This window comes from Leucoraja erinacea, chromosome 10, assembly GCF_028641065.1.
Source record: "Leucoraja erinacea ecotype New England chromosome 10, Leri_hhj_1, whole genome shotgun sequence".
Lineage (NCBI taxonomy): Eukaryota > Metazoa > Chordata > Chondrichthyes > Rajiformes > Rajidae > Leucoraja > Leucoraja erinaceus.
The window spans coordinates 3,783,789-3,799,840 of NC_073386.1; the positions used below are offsets into that span (position 1 = coordinate 3,783,789).

Consider the following 16,052-nt stretch of genomic DNA (forward strand, 5'->3'; position numbering starts at 1 on the left):
TCACTTAATCTATCTGTTAGCTTCAGTACTGTTACTTCAACAGGGAAAGGAATATTTGGTGGGCTGAAGGGCCTGTTTCTGCACTGTAAACACTTTAAACTCGAAACTAGTTCTATCCCACACTTTGCAGAAGCCAATTAACCTACAAACCCGCACTGCTTTGGAGTGTGGGAGGATATCGGAGCTGCTGGAGAAAACCCACGCAGGTCACGGGGAGAACGTGCAAACTCCACACAGACAGCGCCCGTAGTCAGGATCGAACCTGGGGTCTCTGTTGCTGTGAGGCAGTAACTCTACCGCTGCGTCACCGTGCCGCCCTTGCGAATTATTTTTAATAATTCAAAAAATGAAGGCAACAGGTCTCCACAGATTTAAGATAACGGGACAAAGATTGAGAGGGAAGATGAGGGGGATATTGTTAATCTGAACACAGTGGTTGTGATCTGGAATAAGACGTCTGTTTAGTTTCAGTTTAGTTTATTGTCACGTGTACCGAGGTGCATTGGAAAGCCTTTGTTGTGTGCTAACCAGTCAGCAGAAAGACAATACATGATTACAATCGAGCCATTTACAGTGTGCAAGGTACATGATAAGGGAATAACATTTAGTGCAAGGTAAAGCCAGCAAAGTCCAATCAAAGATAGGCCGAGGGTCACCAATTTGCAGTGTTCAGATACATGATAATGCCCCTGTCCCACTTAGGAAACCTGAACGGAAACCTCTGGAGAGTTTGCACCCCACCCAAGGTTTCCGTGTGGTTCCCGGAGGTTTTTGTCAGTCTCCCTACCTGCTTCCACTACCTGCAACCTCCGGCAACCACCTGCAACCTCCGGCAACCGCACGGAAACCTTGGGTGGGACGCAAAGTCTCCAGAGGTTTCCGTTCAGGTTTCCTAAGTAGGACAGGGGTGTAAGGGAATAACATTTAGTGCAAGGTAAAAGCCCTGTCCCACTCTATGAGTTCATCTCCTGAGTTTGCCTGATTTGAACTTGGAGATTTACGTTAATGGCCGCTCGCAGGTACTCGGGGCTCCCGTGGCAGTGAAGATGCATTCGAGAGAGAGTTGGATTTGGCTCTTGGGGCTAATGGAATCAAGGGAGAATGTGGGGAGAAAGCAGGAACTGGAAAGCAGGATTTTGGATGATCAGCCACTCGCTAGAATTTAGAAGATTGAGGGGGGATCTTACAGAAACGTACAAAATTCTTAAGGGATTGGACAGGCTAGATGCAGGAAGATTGTTCCCGATGTTGGGGAAGTCCAGAACAAGGGGTCACAGTTTAAGGATAAGGGGGAAGTCTTTTAGGACCGAGATGAGAAAAACATTTTTTACACATAGAGTGGTGAATCTCTGGAATTCTCTGCCACAGAAGGTGGTTGAGGCCAGTTCATTGGCTATATTTTAAGAGGGAGTTAGATGTGGCCCTTGTGGCTAAAGGGATCAGGGGTATGGAGAGAAGGCAGGTACAGGATACTGAGTTGGATGATCAGCCATGATCATATTGAATGGCGGTGCAGGCTCGAAGGGCCGAATGGCCTACTCCTGCACCTATTTTCTATGATTCTATGTTTCTATGATCATATTGAATGTTGGTGCTGACTCGAAGGGCCAAATGGCTTATTCCTGTACCTGTGTTTCTATGAGATGCAACGTGTGAAAAGAACTACGACTAACTCTCTTGAAACATAGCTACAGTGGGTCAACTTCCCTCCCCAACTCCCCAACTCCCCAACTCCACCCCCCCACCGATACTGCCCGTGCTCTTGGACTCCGCGATTCTATTATAGCAGCCTGTGGCAATCTGGAAATGTGACTTTGCAGCTTAGGTTGAAAACAAAGGTGGCAGGAAATCCTGCAGTCATGTTTATAATGTTCTAGTGATTAGAAAGATTCCCCTCCCTGGTGACGCACTGCTCTGCGGCAATCACTGCTGGAGTTAAACATCAAATAATAAAGTAATTTTAGTGGCACCTTTAGTTACTTTGTCTATCTCTGCTGCCAACGCAAAAACAAAATCATCGCGTGCAGCATTTTGCGGGCGGCGCGGTTAAAACAAGCGTGTGGGTTGTGCCAGCCCGCTCCATCACGGGTACTCACCGCCCCACCAACAAAAAGATTTGGCACGGCACAGTGGCGCAGCGGGTAGAGTCGCTGCCTCACAGCGCCAGAGACCCGGGTTCGATCCCGACTACGGGCGCTGACTGTACGGAGTTTGTACGTCCTGTCCTCCCCGTGACCTGAGTGGGTTTTCTCCGGGTGCTCCGGTTTCCTCCAAACACGTGCAGGTTTTGTAGGTTAATTGACTGGGTGAAATTGTAAAGTGTCCCCGGTGTGTAAGATGTTTAAGAAAGAACTGCAGATGCTGGAAAAATGGAAGGTAGACAAATATTCACCACATAAAGAGGGCAGACAAAGTTACGCTAAGCTATACCAAACTAAATTGCAGGAGTCACTGCCTCAGAAAGACAGCCAGCATCTTCACAAGCCCACACCACCCTGGCCATGCTCTCATTTCCCTCCTGCCATCGGGAAGATGAATTTGTGAATAACTCGGGAAAGTGGGACAGGGCCTTTACTAAACGATGAACTACAACATGTTTTGGGTACACTAAGGACTTTAAGCATTTTGCAATATTATTAGACTCTTTTAATTTATTTTATTTATTTTTGCTAATCTTTGTGCCTAATTGTTAGTTCAATTCCCTACCGATGTTAAGAGGTGATTTTGTTTGAGGAAGGACATTCTTGCTATTGAGGGAGTGCAGCGTAGGTTCACAAGATTAATTCCCGGGGTGGCGGGACTGTCATATGTTGATAGAATGGAGCGGCTGGGCTTGTGCACTCTGGAATTTAGACGGATGAGAGGGGATCCGGTTGAAACATATAAGATTATTAGGAGTTTGGACACGCTAGAGGCGGGAAACATGTTCCCGATGTTGGGGGAGTCCAGAACCAGGGGCCACAGTTTAAGAATAAGGGGTAAGCTATTTAGAACAGAGACGAGGAAACATTATCTCACACAGAAGTCTGTGGAATTCTCTGCCTCAGAGAGGGGTGGAGGCCGGTTCTCTGGATACTTTCAAGAGAGAGCTAGATAGGGCTCTTAAAGATAGCGGAGTCAGGGGACATGGGGAGAAGGCAGGAACGGTGTACTGATTGGGGATGATCAGCCATGATCACTGTGAATGGCGGTGCTGGCTCGAAGGGCCGAATGGCCTACTCCTCTGGAGTGGGAGACCAGGAGATTGGGTTTGGTGGAACGAGCGGAGGAGTTCAGCGAAACGAAAGTATGTCCTGTGTTGTTCATCGGTGTTTCTTTCTCCCCCCCCTGTTGGTCCACTGCAGTGTGGCTGTCCAGTCTGCTGGACCTCTGCTCCTTCTCGCTGAGTTCCGGACCACACGCCGACACATGGTGCAAGGGCAACAAATGCCACAAGAACGCCACATGCACGCGGGTGGCAGGCAAGCTCGGCTGCTACTGCAGTGCTGGTTTCACGGGTGACGGAGTGCACTACTGCGAAGGTAGGTCACAGTTGCGCCTCTCACGGTTTAGCACGGGCGGCGAAGAGGCTTCCACAGACGAAGCACGGTGGCGCAGCGTAGAATTGCTGCCTCACAGCGCCAGACAATAGACAATAGGTGCAGGAGTAGGCCATTCGGCCCTTCGAGCCAGCGCCACCATTCAATGTGATCATGGCTGATCGTCCCCAATCAGTACCCCATTCCTGCCTTCTCCCCATATCCCCTGAGTCCACTAGCTTCAAGAGCCCTATCTAGCTCTCTCTTGAAAGTATCCAGAGAACCGGCCTCCACCACCCTCTGAGGCAGAGAATTCCACAGACTCACAACTCTCTGTGAGAAAAAGTGTTTCCTCATCTCCGTTCTAAATGCCTTACCCCTTATTCTTAAACTGTGGCCCCTGGTTCTGGACTCCCCCGACATCGGGAACATGTTTCCCGCCTCTAGCGTGTCCAAACACTTAATAATCTTATATGTTTCAATAAGATACCCTCTCATCATCCTAAATTCCAGAGTATACAAGCCCAGCCGCTCCATTCTCTCAACATATGACAGTCCCGCCATCCCGGGAATTAATCTTGTGAACCTACGCTGCACTCCCTCAATAGCAACAAGACCCAGGTTCCATCCTGACTATGGGTGTACGGAGTTTGTACGTTCCCCCCTGTGACCTGCCTGGGTTTTCTTCGGGTGAAACATCGCAAATAGGTGCAGGAGTAGGCCATGCGGCCCTTCGAGCCAGCACCGCCATTCAATATGATCATGGCTGATCATCTAATATCCGTACGTTTGTTCCTACTTTCTCCCCATACCCCTTGATTCCATTTGCCACAAGAACTAAACCTTAAGAGCCTGTCCCACGAACATGCGACTCCATGCGGCAAGCGCGACCTAACGTGGTCGCTTGAGCCGTACGGCCTCGCGGGGCCGATCCCACTTCGATCGCCGGAGCCGTATGGAGTTGTGCGGAGCTAGCCCCGACATCGTGCGGGGATCCGAAATTCTGACACTGGCTTGGCTTGGCTTGGTGAATGTAAAAATTGTCCCGAGTGGGTGTAGGATAGTGTTAATGTGCGGGGATCGCTGGTCAACATGGACCTGGTGTGCCGAAGGCCATGTTTCCGTGCTGTATCTCTAAACTAAAAATCTGAACTAAACCACCGTTGCGGGCCGGTGACAGATGACGAGACTGAGTACAGGAAGGAGATCGAGAACCTTGTGTCCTGGTGTCGAGGCAACAACCCTTCCCTCAATGTCAGCAAGACAAAGCAGGTAGCGATGGAATTCTTGAAGCAAAGATGTACACATACCGCAGTTTGCATTGAAGGTGCTGCAGTAGAGATAGTTGAAAGAAATTCCTCGGACTCAATATCACCAACAACATCTCCTGGACCACCCATATGTGTTGTGGATAATGAAGAGGATTTCCAAAGTCTACAGAGTGATTTAGGCAATTTGGAAAAATGGGCTGAAAGACGGCAGATGGAGTTTAATGCTGATAAATGTGAGGTGCTACACCTTGGCAGGACAATCAAAATAGGACGTACATGGTAAATGGTAGGGAATTGAAGAATACAGTTGAACAGAGGGATCTGGGTATAACCGTGCATAGTTCCTTGAAGGTGGAATCTCATATAGATAGGGTGGTAAAGAAAGCTTTTGGTATGCTAGCCTTTATAAATCAGAGCATTGAGTATAGAAGCTGGGATGTAATGTTAAAATTGTACAAGGCATTGGTGAGACCAAATCTGGAATATGGTGTACAATTTTGGTCGCCCAATTATAATTGGAAGGATGTCAACAAAATAGAGAGAGTACAGAGGAGATTTACTAGAATGTTGCCTGGGTTTCAACAACTAAGTTACAGAGATAGGTTGAATAAGTTAGGTCTTTATTCTCTGGAGCGCAGAAGGTTAAGGGGGGACTTGATAGAGGTCTTTAAAATGATGAGAGGGATAGACAGAGTTGATGTGGACAAGCTTTTTCCTTTGAGAATAGGGAAGATTCAAACAAGAGGACATGACTTCAGAATTAAGGGACAGAAGTTTAGGGGTAATATGAGGGGGAACTTCTTTACTCAGAGAGTGGTAGCGGTGTGGAATGAGCTTCCGGAGGCAGGTTCATTGGTATCATTTAAAAATAAATTGATAGGCATATGGATGAGAAGGGAATGGAGGGTTATGGTATGAGTGCCAGGTGGGACTAAGGGGAAAAAAAATTTGTTCGGCACGGAAGGGCCGAGAACCAAACGAAGCAACGACCAAGAAAGCCAAACCTCGACTTCCTTTGTAGGTTCGGAGGTTCCATGTCCCCTGCAACCAAACTTCTACAGAACCATAGAAACATTTGATCAGGATGCAACAGCTTTTGTTTGAGAACAGCTCCAACCAAGACCGCAACAAAAAAGCTTTTCACTGTACCTCGGAACACGTGACACCAAACAAAACCAAACCAAGCCGAACCAAACCAAACTAAACCAAACCAAACCAAACCAAACCAAACCAAACCAAACCAGACCAGACCAGACCAGACCAAACCAAATCAAACCAAACCAGACCAGACCAGACCAGACCAGACCAGACCAGACCAAACTAAACCAAACTAAACTAAACTAAACTAAGTTGTAAGTCACGGTGGCGCAGCGGTAGAGTTGCTGCTTTGCAGCGCTAGAGAACCAGGTTCGATCCTGACTACGGGCTCTGTCTGTACAGAGTTTGTACGTTCTCCCCGTCACCTGCGTGGGTTTCCTCAGATCTTCAGTTTCCACCCACACTCCAAAGACGTGCATGTTTGTAGGTTAACTGGCTTGGTGTAAATGTAAAATTGTCCATGGTGTAGAGTAATGTTAGTGTGCGGGGTTTGCTGGTCGGGGGGGACTCGGTGGGCCGAAGGGCCTGTTTACGTGCTGTATCTCTAAACCAAACTAAACCAAACTAAACTGAACTCAATTAAACCAAAGTTTACAGCTGTCAGAATCCTTAACACCAGAGTGGGAACAGGCCACACTTGATCCAACCATTGCACCATTGTGCAGGCCCTACCCTTAATGAATCTCCTCAGTGCACCTCCCTTCAGGAATGCAGGGTGTAGTGGATTGTGCCTTGACCAGGTTAATTGGCTTGTTACTTGTTCCGAGACCTTGTGCCTCTCTTCCCCTTGAACCCCTCACCCTACCTCCCAATGGCTAATCGGGACCTGCAATCACCAGAGTGGAAGGAAGCGACCAATTTGTTTTGGAACGTGGAGTTTGAATAATATCCTTTCTGCAATGCCTGTCAAACGAGATTTTGTGGAGCTGCAGCAGAGAGTTCGGCTCTGCTGTTTACGGGACGGCCGTGAGCTAGGTCGGAAAACAAGAACAGGTGGCAGGGTGGCGCGGCGATAGAGCTGTTGCCTTACGGCGCCAGAGACCCGGGTTCCAATCTGACTGCAGGAGTTTGTCTGCACGGAGTTTGTACCTTCTCCCCGCGACCTGCGTGGGTTTTCTCCGAGATCTTCAGTTTCCTCCCACGCCCCAAAGACGTACAGGTTTATAGGTTAATTGGCTTGGTATGAATGTACAAAAAAAATATTGCCCTTAGTGTGTGTAGGATAGTGTATGTGTGCGGGGATCGCTGGTCGGCGTGGCCTCGGTGGGCCAAAGGGATCGTTTCCGCTCTGTATTTCTAAACTAAAAAGGAAAACTAAAATAGGACTTGGAGGGCTGGTTTGTTAGACCAGGGTCTGGTTCAGTAAGACATTCTCACTCCTAAATAAGGGACAAAAGGTCGAAATACGGGACAAATTCCCAACAGCAATTTGTTGGCCGACTCGGCCGTGTCTGGGTGAATGATGAGTTGGCCCGGGTGCTGGACTGCACACAAAGCCCAGCCGGCGGGCCAGTCCGGCGCCCCGTCCAACTCGTGAGCTGATGATTGGGCCGTGAGAAGGAGGGGTGGTGGTGGTGTCGGCGGTAAGCGAAGGTCCGATGGTCGGACAGCTGGCTGGACTGCCGACGGACGGGGCCACAGGGGCGAGGCGCTGCTGCTGCTGCTGCTGCTGCACTCCATGGGCTGCACTACGTCGGGACGGGTGAGGCAGGGCCAGACGCGGCGCTCCGACCCGACAGTCCCCTCGACCCGAGTAGCGGCGGTCAAATGCGGGACAAGAACCAATTTAGACCAATATACGGGATGTCCCGGCTAATACGGGACAGTTGTCAACCCTAGCGTGGACTCAGTGGGCCTAAGAGCCTGTTTCCATGTTGTGTCTCTGAATTGAAACCCGAGCACCCGGAGGAAACCCACGCAGTCACAGGGAGAACGTACAAACTCCATGCAGACAGCACCTGTGGTCAGGATCGAACCCAGGTCACCTCCACTGTGAGGCAGTAACTCTACTAGCTGCGTCACTGTGCCCAGTACTTTTGTAAATCTTTTGAAGCGTGTGAATGGGTTTGTACGTTCATAAGTTCATGTGTAGCAGGAGCAGAATTAGGCCATTCGGCCCATCAAGCCCATTCCATCATTCAATCATGGCTGATCGAACTCTCCCTCTTAACCCCAATCTCTTGCTTTCACCCCTGGTGATCGATGGTCGGCATGGACTTGCTGGGCAGAAGGGCCTGTTTCCATGCTGTTTCTCTAAAAATAAAACTAAAAACTAAGAGAGCACCTCGAGAAAACATGTCTTGCCTGTCCAGAGTTTGTACGTTCTCCCCGTGACCTGCTTGGGTTTTCTCCGAGATCTTCAGTTTCCTCCCGCACTCCAAAGATGTTCAGGTTTGTAGGCTCATTGGCTTGGTGTAAATGTAAATTGTCCCGAGTGTGTGTAGGATAATGTTAGTGTGCCGGGGATCGCTGGTCGGCGCGGACTCGGTGGGCCGAAGGGCCTGTTTCCGTGCCGTTCCCCAGTGTGAAAATAGACACAAAATGCTGGAGTAACTTCAGCGTCTCTGGAGAGTAGGAAGGGGTAACGTTTCAGGGCCGTGACCCTTCTTCACCCTAGTTGGTGTTATTGTGTGGGGGAATGCTGGTCGGCACTCAGTCGATGGGCCGAAGGGCCTGCTTCCGCGCCGTGTGTCTCCAAACTAAACTCAAACATCCCCCACGATTCCCCACTGCCAACGAGTCTCTCTTCCAGAGTCCCTGGCTATTTATACATACAAGCATATCTTTCCTATGTTTGAAAGGGTCACCTCAATGGTCAGCACTGCTCGTTCTTGGCTATCACACATGCAGACACGGTTGTTTGTGATGCGGACGGACGTTGTGTGGGGAACTGGCCACCTCCCAGAGACAACAATAGAGCAGCAACTTGCCAAGACCCAGCGAGGCTGTCGACTGGGACTTCACGCATGGCTCAGCGGTAGAGTCGCTGCCTCACAGCGCCAGAGACCCGGCTTCGATCCCGACTACGGGTGCCGTCTGTACGGAGTTTGTACACGTTCTCCCCGTGACCTGCGTGGGTTTTCTCCGAGATCTCCGGTTTCCTCCCACACTCCAAAGACGTACAGATTTGTAGGTTAATTGGCTTGGGATAAGTTTAAATTGTCCCTAGTGTGTGTAGGCAATAGGAAATAGACAATAGACAATAGGTGCAGGAGTAGGCCATTTGGCCCTTCGAACCAGCACCCGCCATTCAATGTGATCATGTCAGATCATCCCCACTCAGTACCCCGTTCCTGCCTTCTCCCCATATCCCCTGACTCCGCTATCTTTAAGAGCTCTATCTAACTCTCTCTTGAAAGCATCCAGAGAATTGGCCTCCACCTCAGTCCAAAGACTCAGTCCGTAGCTGCTTCATATCAGCCAGATTTATCCCACAGAATGTGCAGAAAGGAAGATGGGAGCTTGAGAAAGGAGGACAGAAGGAAGATTAGACCTTTATCTGAACTGAGGCAGAGAATTCTACAGACTCACCACTCTCTGTGTGAAAATGTTTTTCTTCATCTCCGTTCTAAATGGCCTCACTCCTTATTCTTAAACTGTGGCCCCTGGTTCTGGACTCCCCCAACATTGGGAACATGTTTCCTGCCTCTAGCGTGTCCAAACACTTAATAATCTTAAATGTTACAAAATTCTTAAGGGGTTGGACAGGCTAGATGCAGGAAGATTGTTCCCGATGTTGGGGGAACAAGAGGGTCACAGTTTAAGGATAAGGGGGAAGTCTTTTAGGACTGAGATGAGAAAAACATTTTTCACACAGAGAGTGGTGAATCTCTGGAATTCTCTGCCACAGAATGTAGTTGAGGCCACAGTTCATTGGCTATATTTAAGAGGGAGTTAGATGTGGCTAAAGGGATCAGGGGGTATGGAGAGAAGGCAGGTACAGGATACTGAGTTGGATGATCAGCCATGATCATATTGAATGGCGGTGCAGGCTCTAAGGGCCGAATGGCCTACTCCTGCACCTATTTTCTATGTTTCTATGTTTCATTAGTGGTAAAGTGTAGGGGTCACTGGTCGGCGCGGACTCGGTGGGTCAATGGCCCTGGTTCCACGCTGTATCTATAAACTAAAGACTCAGTCCGTAGCTGCTTCATATCAGCCAGATTTATCCCACAGAATGTGCAGAAAGGAAGATGGGAGTTTGTGAAAGGAGGACAGAAGGAAGATTACACCTTTATCTGAACCGTGGCGGATTGGGCGGCACGATGGCGCAGCGGTGGAGTTGCTGCCTCACAGCGCCAGAGACGTTAGATTTGGTGGTGCTCAAGATCCAAGAGGGCGCTGTTGCCAGGGCGACTCTTTTCCCGCTGATCCCTGTATTGGATCTGCTATCTTTCATTACGATTGCTCCATTTCACCTTTATTTCAACAGCAGATCTGCGCACTGTGGACGGCTCGATGGTAATCACGTATTGTCTTTCCGCTCACTGGTTAGCACGCAACAAAAGCTTTCCACTGTACCTCGGTACACGTGACAATTAACAATAAATGGGGGGGGGAGGGGCATGGTGGTGCAGTGGTAAAGTTGCTGTCTCACAGCGCCAGAGACCCGGGTTTGATCCTGACCGCGGGTGCTGTCTGTACGGAGTTTGTACGTTCTCCCCGTGACCTGTGTGGGTTTTCCTCCGAGACCTTCGGTTTCCTCCCGCACTCCAAAGACGTACAGGTTTATAAGGTGTCCCGTAAATTGTCCCGAATGTGTGTAGGATAATGTGCGGATTCGTTGGGCCGAAGGGCCCGTTTCCGTGCTGTATCTCTACACTAAGGAGAAACCAATCTGTTAAGCTGGAGTTACTCAGCAGGACAGGCAGGCAGCATCTCTGGAGAGAAGGGACGGGCATTTCTGGAGAGAAGGACTACGGGTGACGCATCTTCGTTCGTTCTTGAGACGCCCTCTCTTCAGGAGTACATATAACATTTAACCATATAACTTCAGTGAAACAGGCCATCTCGGCCCTACAAGTCCATGCGAACAAATTTTTCTCCCCTTAGTTCCTTCTCGCAACCCTAATCCCTCTCATCCATATGCCTCATTTATTTTTAAAGTACATGAACCTGCCTCCACCACTTTTCTATTTCCACACGTAGGCTAGTTATCACTCAGCAAGCTCCCACAAGCCCAATTATTTTAGTCTTTAGTGATACAGTGCAGAAACATAATTCTGAAGTCATGTCCTCTTGTTTGCCCTTCTTGTCCACATCAACTCTGTCTATCCCTCTCATCATTTTAAAGACCTCTATCAGGTCCCCCCTTAACCTTCTGTCCGCTCCGACTTATTCAACCATAACTTAGTTGTGAAACCCAGGCAACATTCTAGCATTATCCTACACAATAGGGAGTGATACATCGCAGAAACAGGCCCTTCGGCCCTTCGAGTCCGCTCCGACCATCCTGTACACTAGCTCTATCCTACACAATAGGGAAGATTTACAATTTTACCAAAGCCAATTAACTTACCAACGCCTTTGGAGTGTGGAAGGAAACCAGAGCTCCCTGAGAAAACCCACTCAGTTTGTACAACCCTGTATGTGTTTGTAGGTAGATTGGTTACCTCTATTGTGTAGGGAGTGGTTGTAGAAGTGGGATAATGTACAGCTGGTGTGAACGGATGATCGATGGTCAGCCTGTACCTGGTGGGCCGAAGGGCCTGTTTCCATGCTATTTTCCTAAACTGAACTAAACTAAAAGGTAAACTTAGTTTCGCCAAGGACTGCTCTCACCCCAACCACGGACTGTTTAACCTCCTACCATCCGGGAGGCGCTACAGGTCTCTCCATTGCCGAACCAGCAGGTCGAGGAACAGCTTCTTTCCGGCGGCTGTCACTCTACTCAACAACGTACCTCGGTGACTGCCAATCATCACCCCCCCCCCGGACACTTATTATTATTATTTATTCAAATCATTTGCTATGTCGCTCTTCCAGGGAGATGCTAAATGCATTTCGTTGTCTCTGTACTGTACACTGACAATGACAATTAAAATTGAATCTGAATCTGAATCTGAATCTGAATCTGAATCTTATGCCCCTGTCCCACTTAGGAAACCTGAATGGAAACCTCTGGAGACATTGTGCCCCACCCAAGGTTTACGTGCGGTTCCCGGAGGTTTTTGTCAGTCTCCCTACCTGCTTCCACTACCTGCAACCTCCGGCAACCACCTGCAGCCTCCGGGAACCGCACGGAAACCTTGGGTGGGGCGCAAAGTCTCCAGAGGTTTCCGTTCAGGTTTCCTAAGTGGGACAGGGGCATAAAACTAAACCCAACTAAGTATTGATGCCTCATACCTCATATATCGCTTCGCCAGCTTACAACCAAGCCGCATGAATATTGACTTCTCTAACTCCAAGTAACCCTTGCATCCCCTCTCTCTCCCATCCCCTAGTCCGCTTTTAGTTTACTTTAGACCCACCTCCAGTTTAAATTTCATTTGGAATATTTTGGAGGACCAGGAAACCAAGAGAGATACACCAGCGATCCACTAGGGACAATTTTTTTTACATTTAGACCAAGCCAATGAACCTACAAACCTGCACGTCTTTGGAGTGTGGGAGGAAGCCAAAGATCTCGGAGAAAACCCACGCAGGTCACGGGGAGAACGTACAAACTCCGTACAGACGGTGCAATCGAACCCGGGACTCCGGTGCTGCATTCGCTTTAAGGCAGCAACTCTACCACCGCGCCACCGTGAGCGCCCCGTCTTGGCGGTCCTCTTGCTAATTTCACTGTGTGCATCGCTTTGTTGCCCCCAGCGAACAATGGACCATTGTGGGCTCCACCGGTCCTGAGTCATCGGTGCCGGCTCTGATTTGTTCTGTACCTTCCCACACCTCTAGATTCTCCCCTCCCCCACCGGCACTCAGTCTGATGGAGGGTCTCGACCCGAAACGTCACCAATTCCTTCTCTCCCGTGACACTGCCTGGCCCGCTGAGTTACTCCAGCACTTTGTGACTATCTTCGAAGTATTCTTGGCGCTGTTAAAATGTAAGAACATTATAGCAGCTGCACTCCAAAGCTCCCACAAACTACAATGTGATAAATGGCCAGATGTCTATATTAGTGAAGTTGATTGAGGGATAATTTCCAGGAATAACTCAGTTGCTCATCCCTGAAGCAGTGCCTTGGGATCATTTGGGTTTCCAAGATAGAAACGAGATTTCTAATAGAAATGTGTTTAAAGTCATCAGTGAGTATCGTGAATCGTTTGTTCCTCATTCAAGAGCAGAACAAGCCCATGCAGATGTTAGGGCCACAGTTACATAGCAGTTAAATCACCACATCCTAGGAGTCAATATCGCCGACAACATCTCCTGGACCACCCATATTGAAGCAACGACCATGAAAGCACACCGACGCCTCCACTTCCTCAGAAGGCTTACGAAGTTCGGCATGTCCCCCCTCCAACTCTCACCAATTTCTACAGATGTGCCGTAAAAAGCATTTCATCGGGATGCCATCACAGCACGGTTTCGGAACAGCTTCATCCAAGACCGCAAGAGATTGCAGCGAATTGTGGACGCAGCCCAGACCGTCACACACAAACCATCCTCCCTTCCATTGACTCCATCTACACCTCACGCTGCCTCGGCAAGGCCAGCAGCACAATCAAGGCCCCTGTCACTCCCTCTTCTCCCCCTCTTCCATCGGGCAAAAAGTACAGAAGTGTGAAAACGTACACCTCCAGATTCAGGGACAGTTTCTTCCCAGCTGTTATCAGGCAACTGAACCATAGAAACATAGAAACATTAGGTGCAGGAGTAGGCCATTCGGCCCTTCGAGCCTGCACCGCCATTCAATATGATCATGGCTGATCATCCAACTCAGTATCCCGTACCTGCCTTCTCTCCATACCCTCTGATCCCCTTAGCCACAAGGGCCACATCTAACTCCCTTTTAAATATAGCCAATGAATTGGCCTCGACTACCCTCTGTGGCAGAGAGTTCCAGAGATTCACAACTCTCTGTGTGAAAAAAGTTCTTCTCATCTCGGTTTTAAAGGATTTTCCCCCTTATCCTTAAGCTGTGAACCATCCTATCAACAACTGGAGAACGGTCCTGAGCTACTATCTACCTCATTGGAGACCTTCAGACTATCTTTAATCGGACATAACTTTATCTTGTTCTAAACATTATCCCCTCAATCATGTATCTGTACACTGTGTATGGCTCGGCTAGTAACCATGTATTGGCTTTCCGCTGACTGGTTAATACACAATAAAAGCTTTTCACTGTACCTTGGTACACGTGACTATAAACTAAACCAAATTTTATTTTAGGATCTCATTCTCACTCTGATTTCCGTCTGATGACGGGTCTCAACCCGAAACATCATATATTCCTTTTCTCCAGAGATGTTGCCTATTGATACATATAAGATTATTAAGGGTTTGGACACACCAGAGGCAGGAAATATGTTCCCAATGTTGGGGGGAATCCGGAACCAGGGGCCACAGTTTAAGAATAAGGGGTAAGCCATTTAGAATGGAGTTGAGGAAAAAACGTTCTCACACAGAGAGTGGTGAGTGTGTGGAATTCTTTGCCTTAGAGGGCAGTGGAGGCTGGTTCACTGGATGGTTTCAAGAGAGAGTGAAAGCCCTGTCCCACGGTACGAAGTCATTCCAAGAGTTCTCCCGAGTTTGTCCTGATTCGAACTCGGAGATTTACGGTCATGGCCACTGGTCGGTACTCGGGGCTCTCGTGGACATTTTTCAACATGTTGAAAAATCTTCACGAGTCTTCCCGTGCTTACCTGCCGTTAGCGAGTCTTCCCGAGTACCTGCCGTTAGCGTTACGAGCCGCTAAGAGACGTTCCCGAGCTCCGAAGTACCTGCTACGTTCATTCTCCGTGCTTACCGCGAGTTTGATTTTTTTTTAAACTCTGGACAGCTCTTGGAATGAACTCGCACCGTGGGACAGGGCTATTAGATAGAGCTCTTAGGGATAGTGAATTTAAGGGATATGGAGAGAAGACAGGAACAGGGTAAACGGGGTACTGATTGGGGATGATCAGCCATGATCACATTGAATGGCGGTGCTGGCACGAAGGGCCGAATAGCCTCCCCCTGCACCTATTGTCTATCGTCTATTGCTTGTTCCGCTGAGTTATTCCAGCATTTTGCGTCTATATTCAGTGTTAACCAGCATCTGCAGCTCCTTCTGAAATATCTTTTTTTTAGGATGGTTTGATCTAAGTCCAAATTGCTGGTTTTTGGTAAATAATGTTTAATGGAACACAGTGGAAGATAACCATCAGGGAGAAATGTCAGGTGTGGTCAACATTCCCCAAACCCTCAGTCTAAAGTTGTGTCCATCAGCACGTAACTCAGCTATTTGTTCAAGGGATATTATGCCTGGATCAAAGTCCTGTTTACTTGACGGTTTGCCGTTGATATCATTGATGTGGAGAGGATGTTTCCACTAGTGGGAGAGTCTAGGACCGGAAGTCACAGCCTCAGAACCAGCTGAGTCACAGCCTGGAATTCTTTGCCACAGAAGGCTGTAGAGGCCTATGTCAGTGGATATTTTTGAGGCAGAGACAGATAGCTTCTTGATTAGTACGGGTGTCAGGGGTTATGTGGAGAAGGCACGAGACTGGGGTTAGGAGGGAGAGATAGATCAGCCATGATTGAATGATGGAGTAGACTTGATGGGCCGAATGGCCGAATTGGACACGCTAGAGGCTTTTCGCTAGAAACGTGTTCCCGATGTTGGGGGAGTCCAGGACCAGGGGCCACAGTTTAAGAATAAGGAGTAAGCCATTTAGAACAGAGACGAGGAAACACTTTTTCTCACAGACAGTGGTGAGTCTGTGGAATTCCCTGCCTCAGAGGGCGGTGGAGGCAGGTTCTCTGGATGCTTTCAAGAGAGAGTTAGATAGGGCTCTTAAAAATAGCAGAGTCAGGGGATATGGGGAGAAGGCAGGAACGGGGTACTGAATGGGGATGATCAGCCATGATCACATTGAATGGCGGTGCTGGCACGAAGGGCCGAATGGCTTAAAACTGCACCTATTGTCTATTGAATGGCCCAATTCTGTTCTTATCACTAAAGACCTTATGACCTTATTCGTGCCTCTTGAAGCTTCTCGCAATCAGGGCAACAAAAAC

General features: G+C 48.7%; 1 protein-coding gene across 1 annotated transcript in view; it reads left to right on the top strand.

The window, feature by feature from the left end:
* Positions 1–16,052, top strand: part of adgrl4 (adhesion G protein-coupled receptor L4) — an 87,632-nt gene that overhangs the window by 3,880 nt on the left and 67,700 nt on the right. Inside the window, exon 2 of the mRNA XM_055641293.1 lies at positions 3,345–3,521. Within this exon, the coding sequence (XP_055497268.1) occupies positions 3,345–3,521 (177 nt within the window). The remainder of the gene's footprint in view (positions 1–3,344; positions 3,522–16,052) is intronic.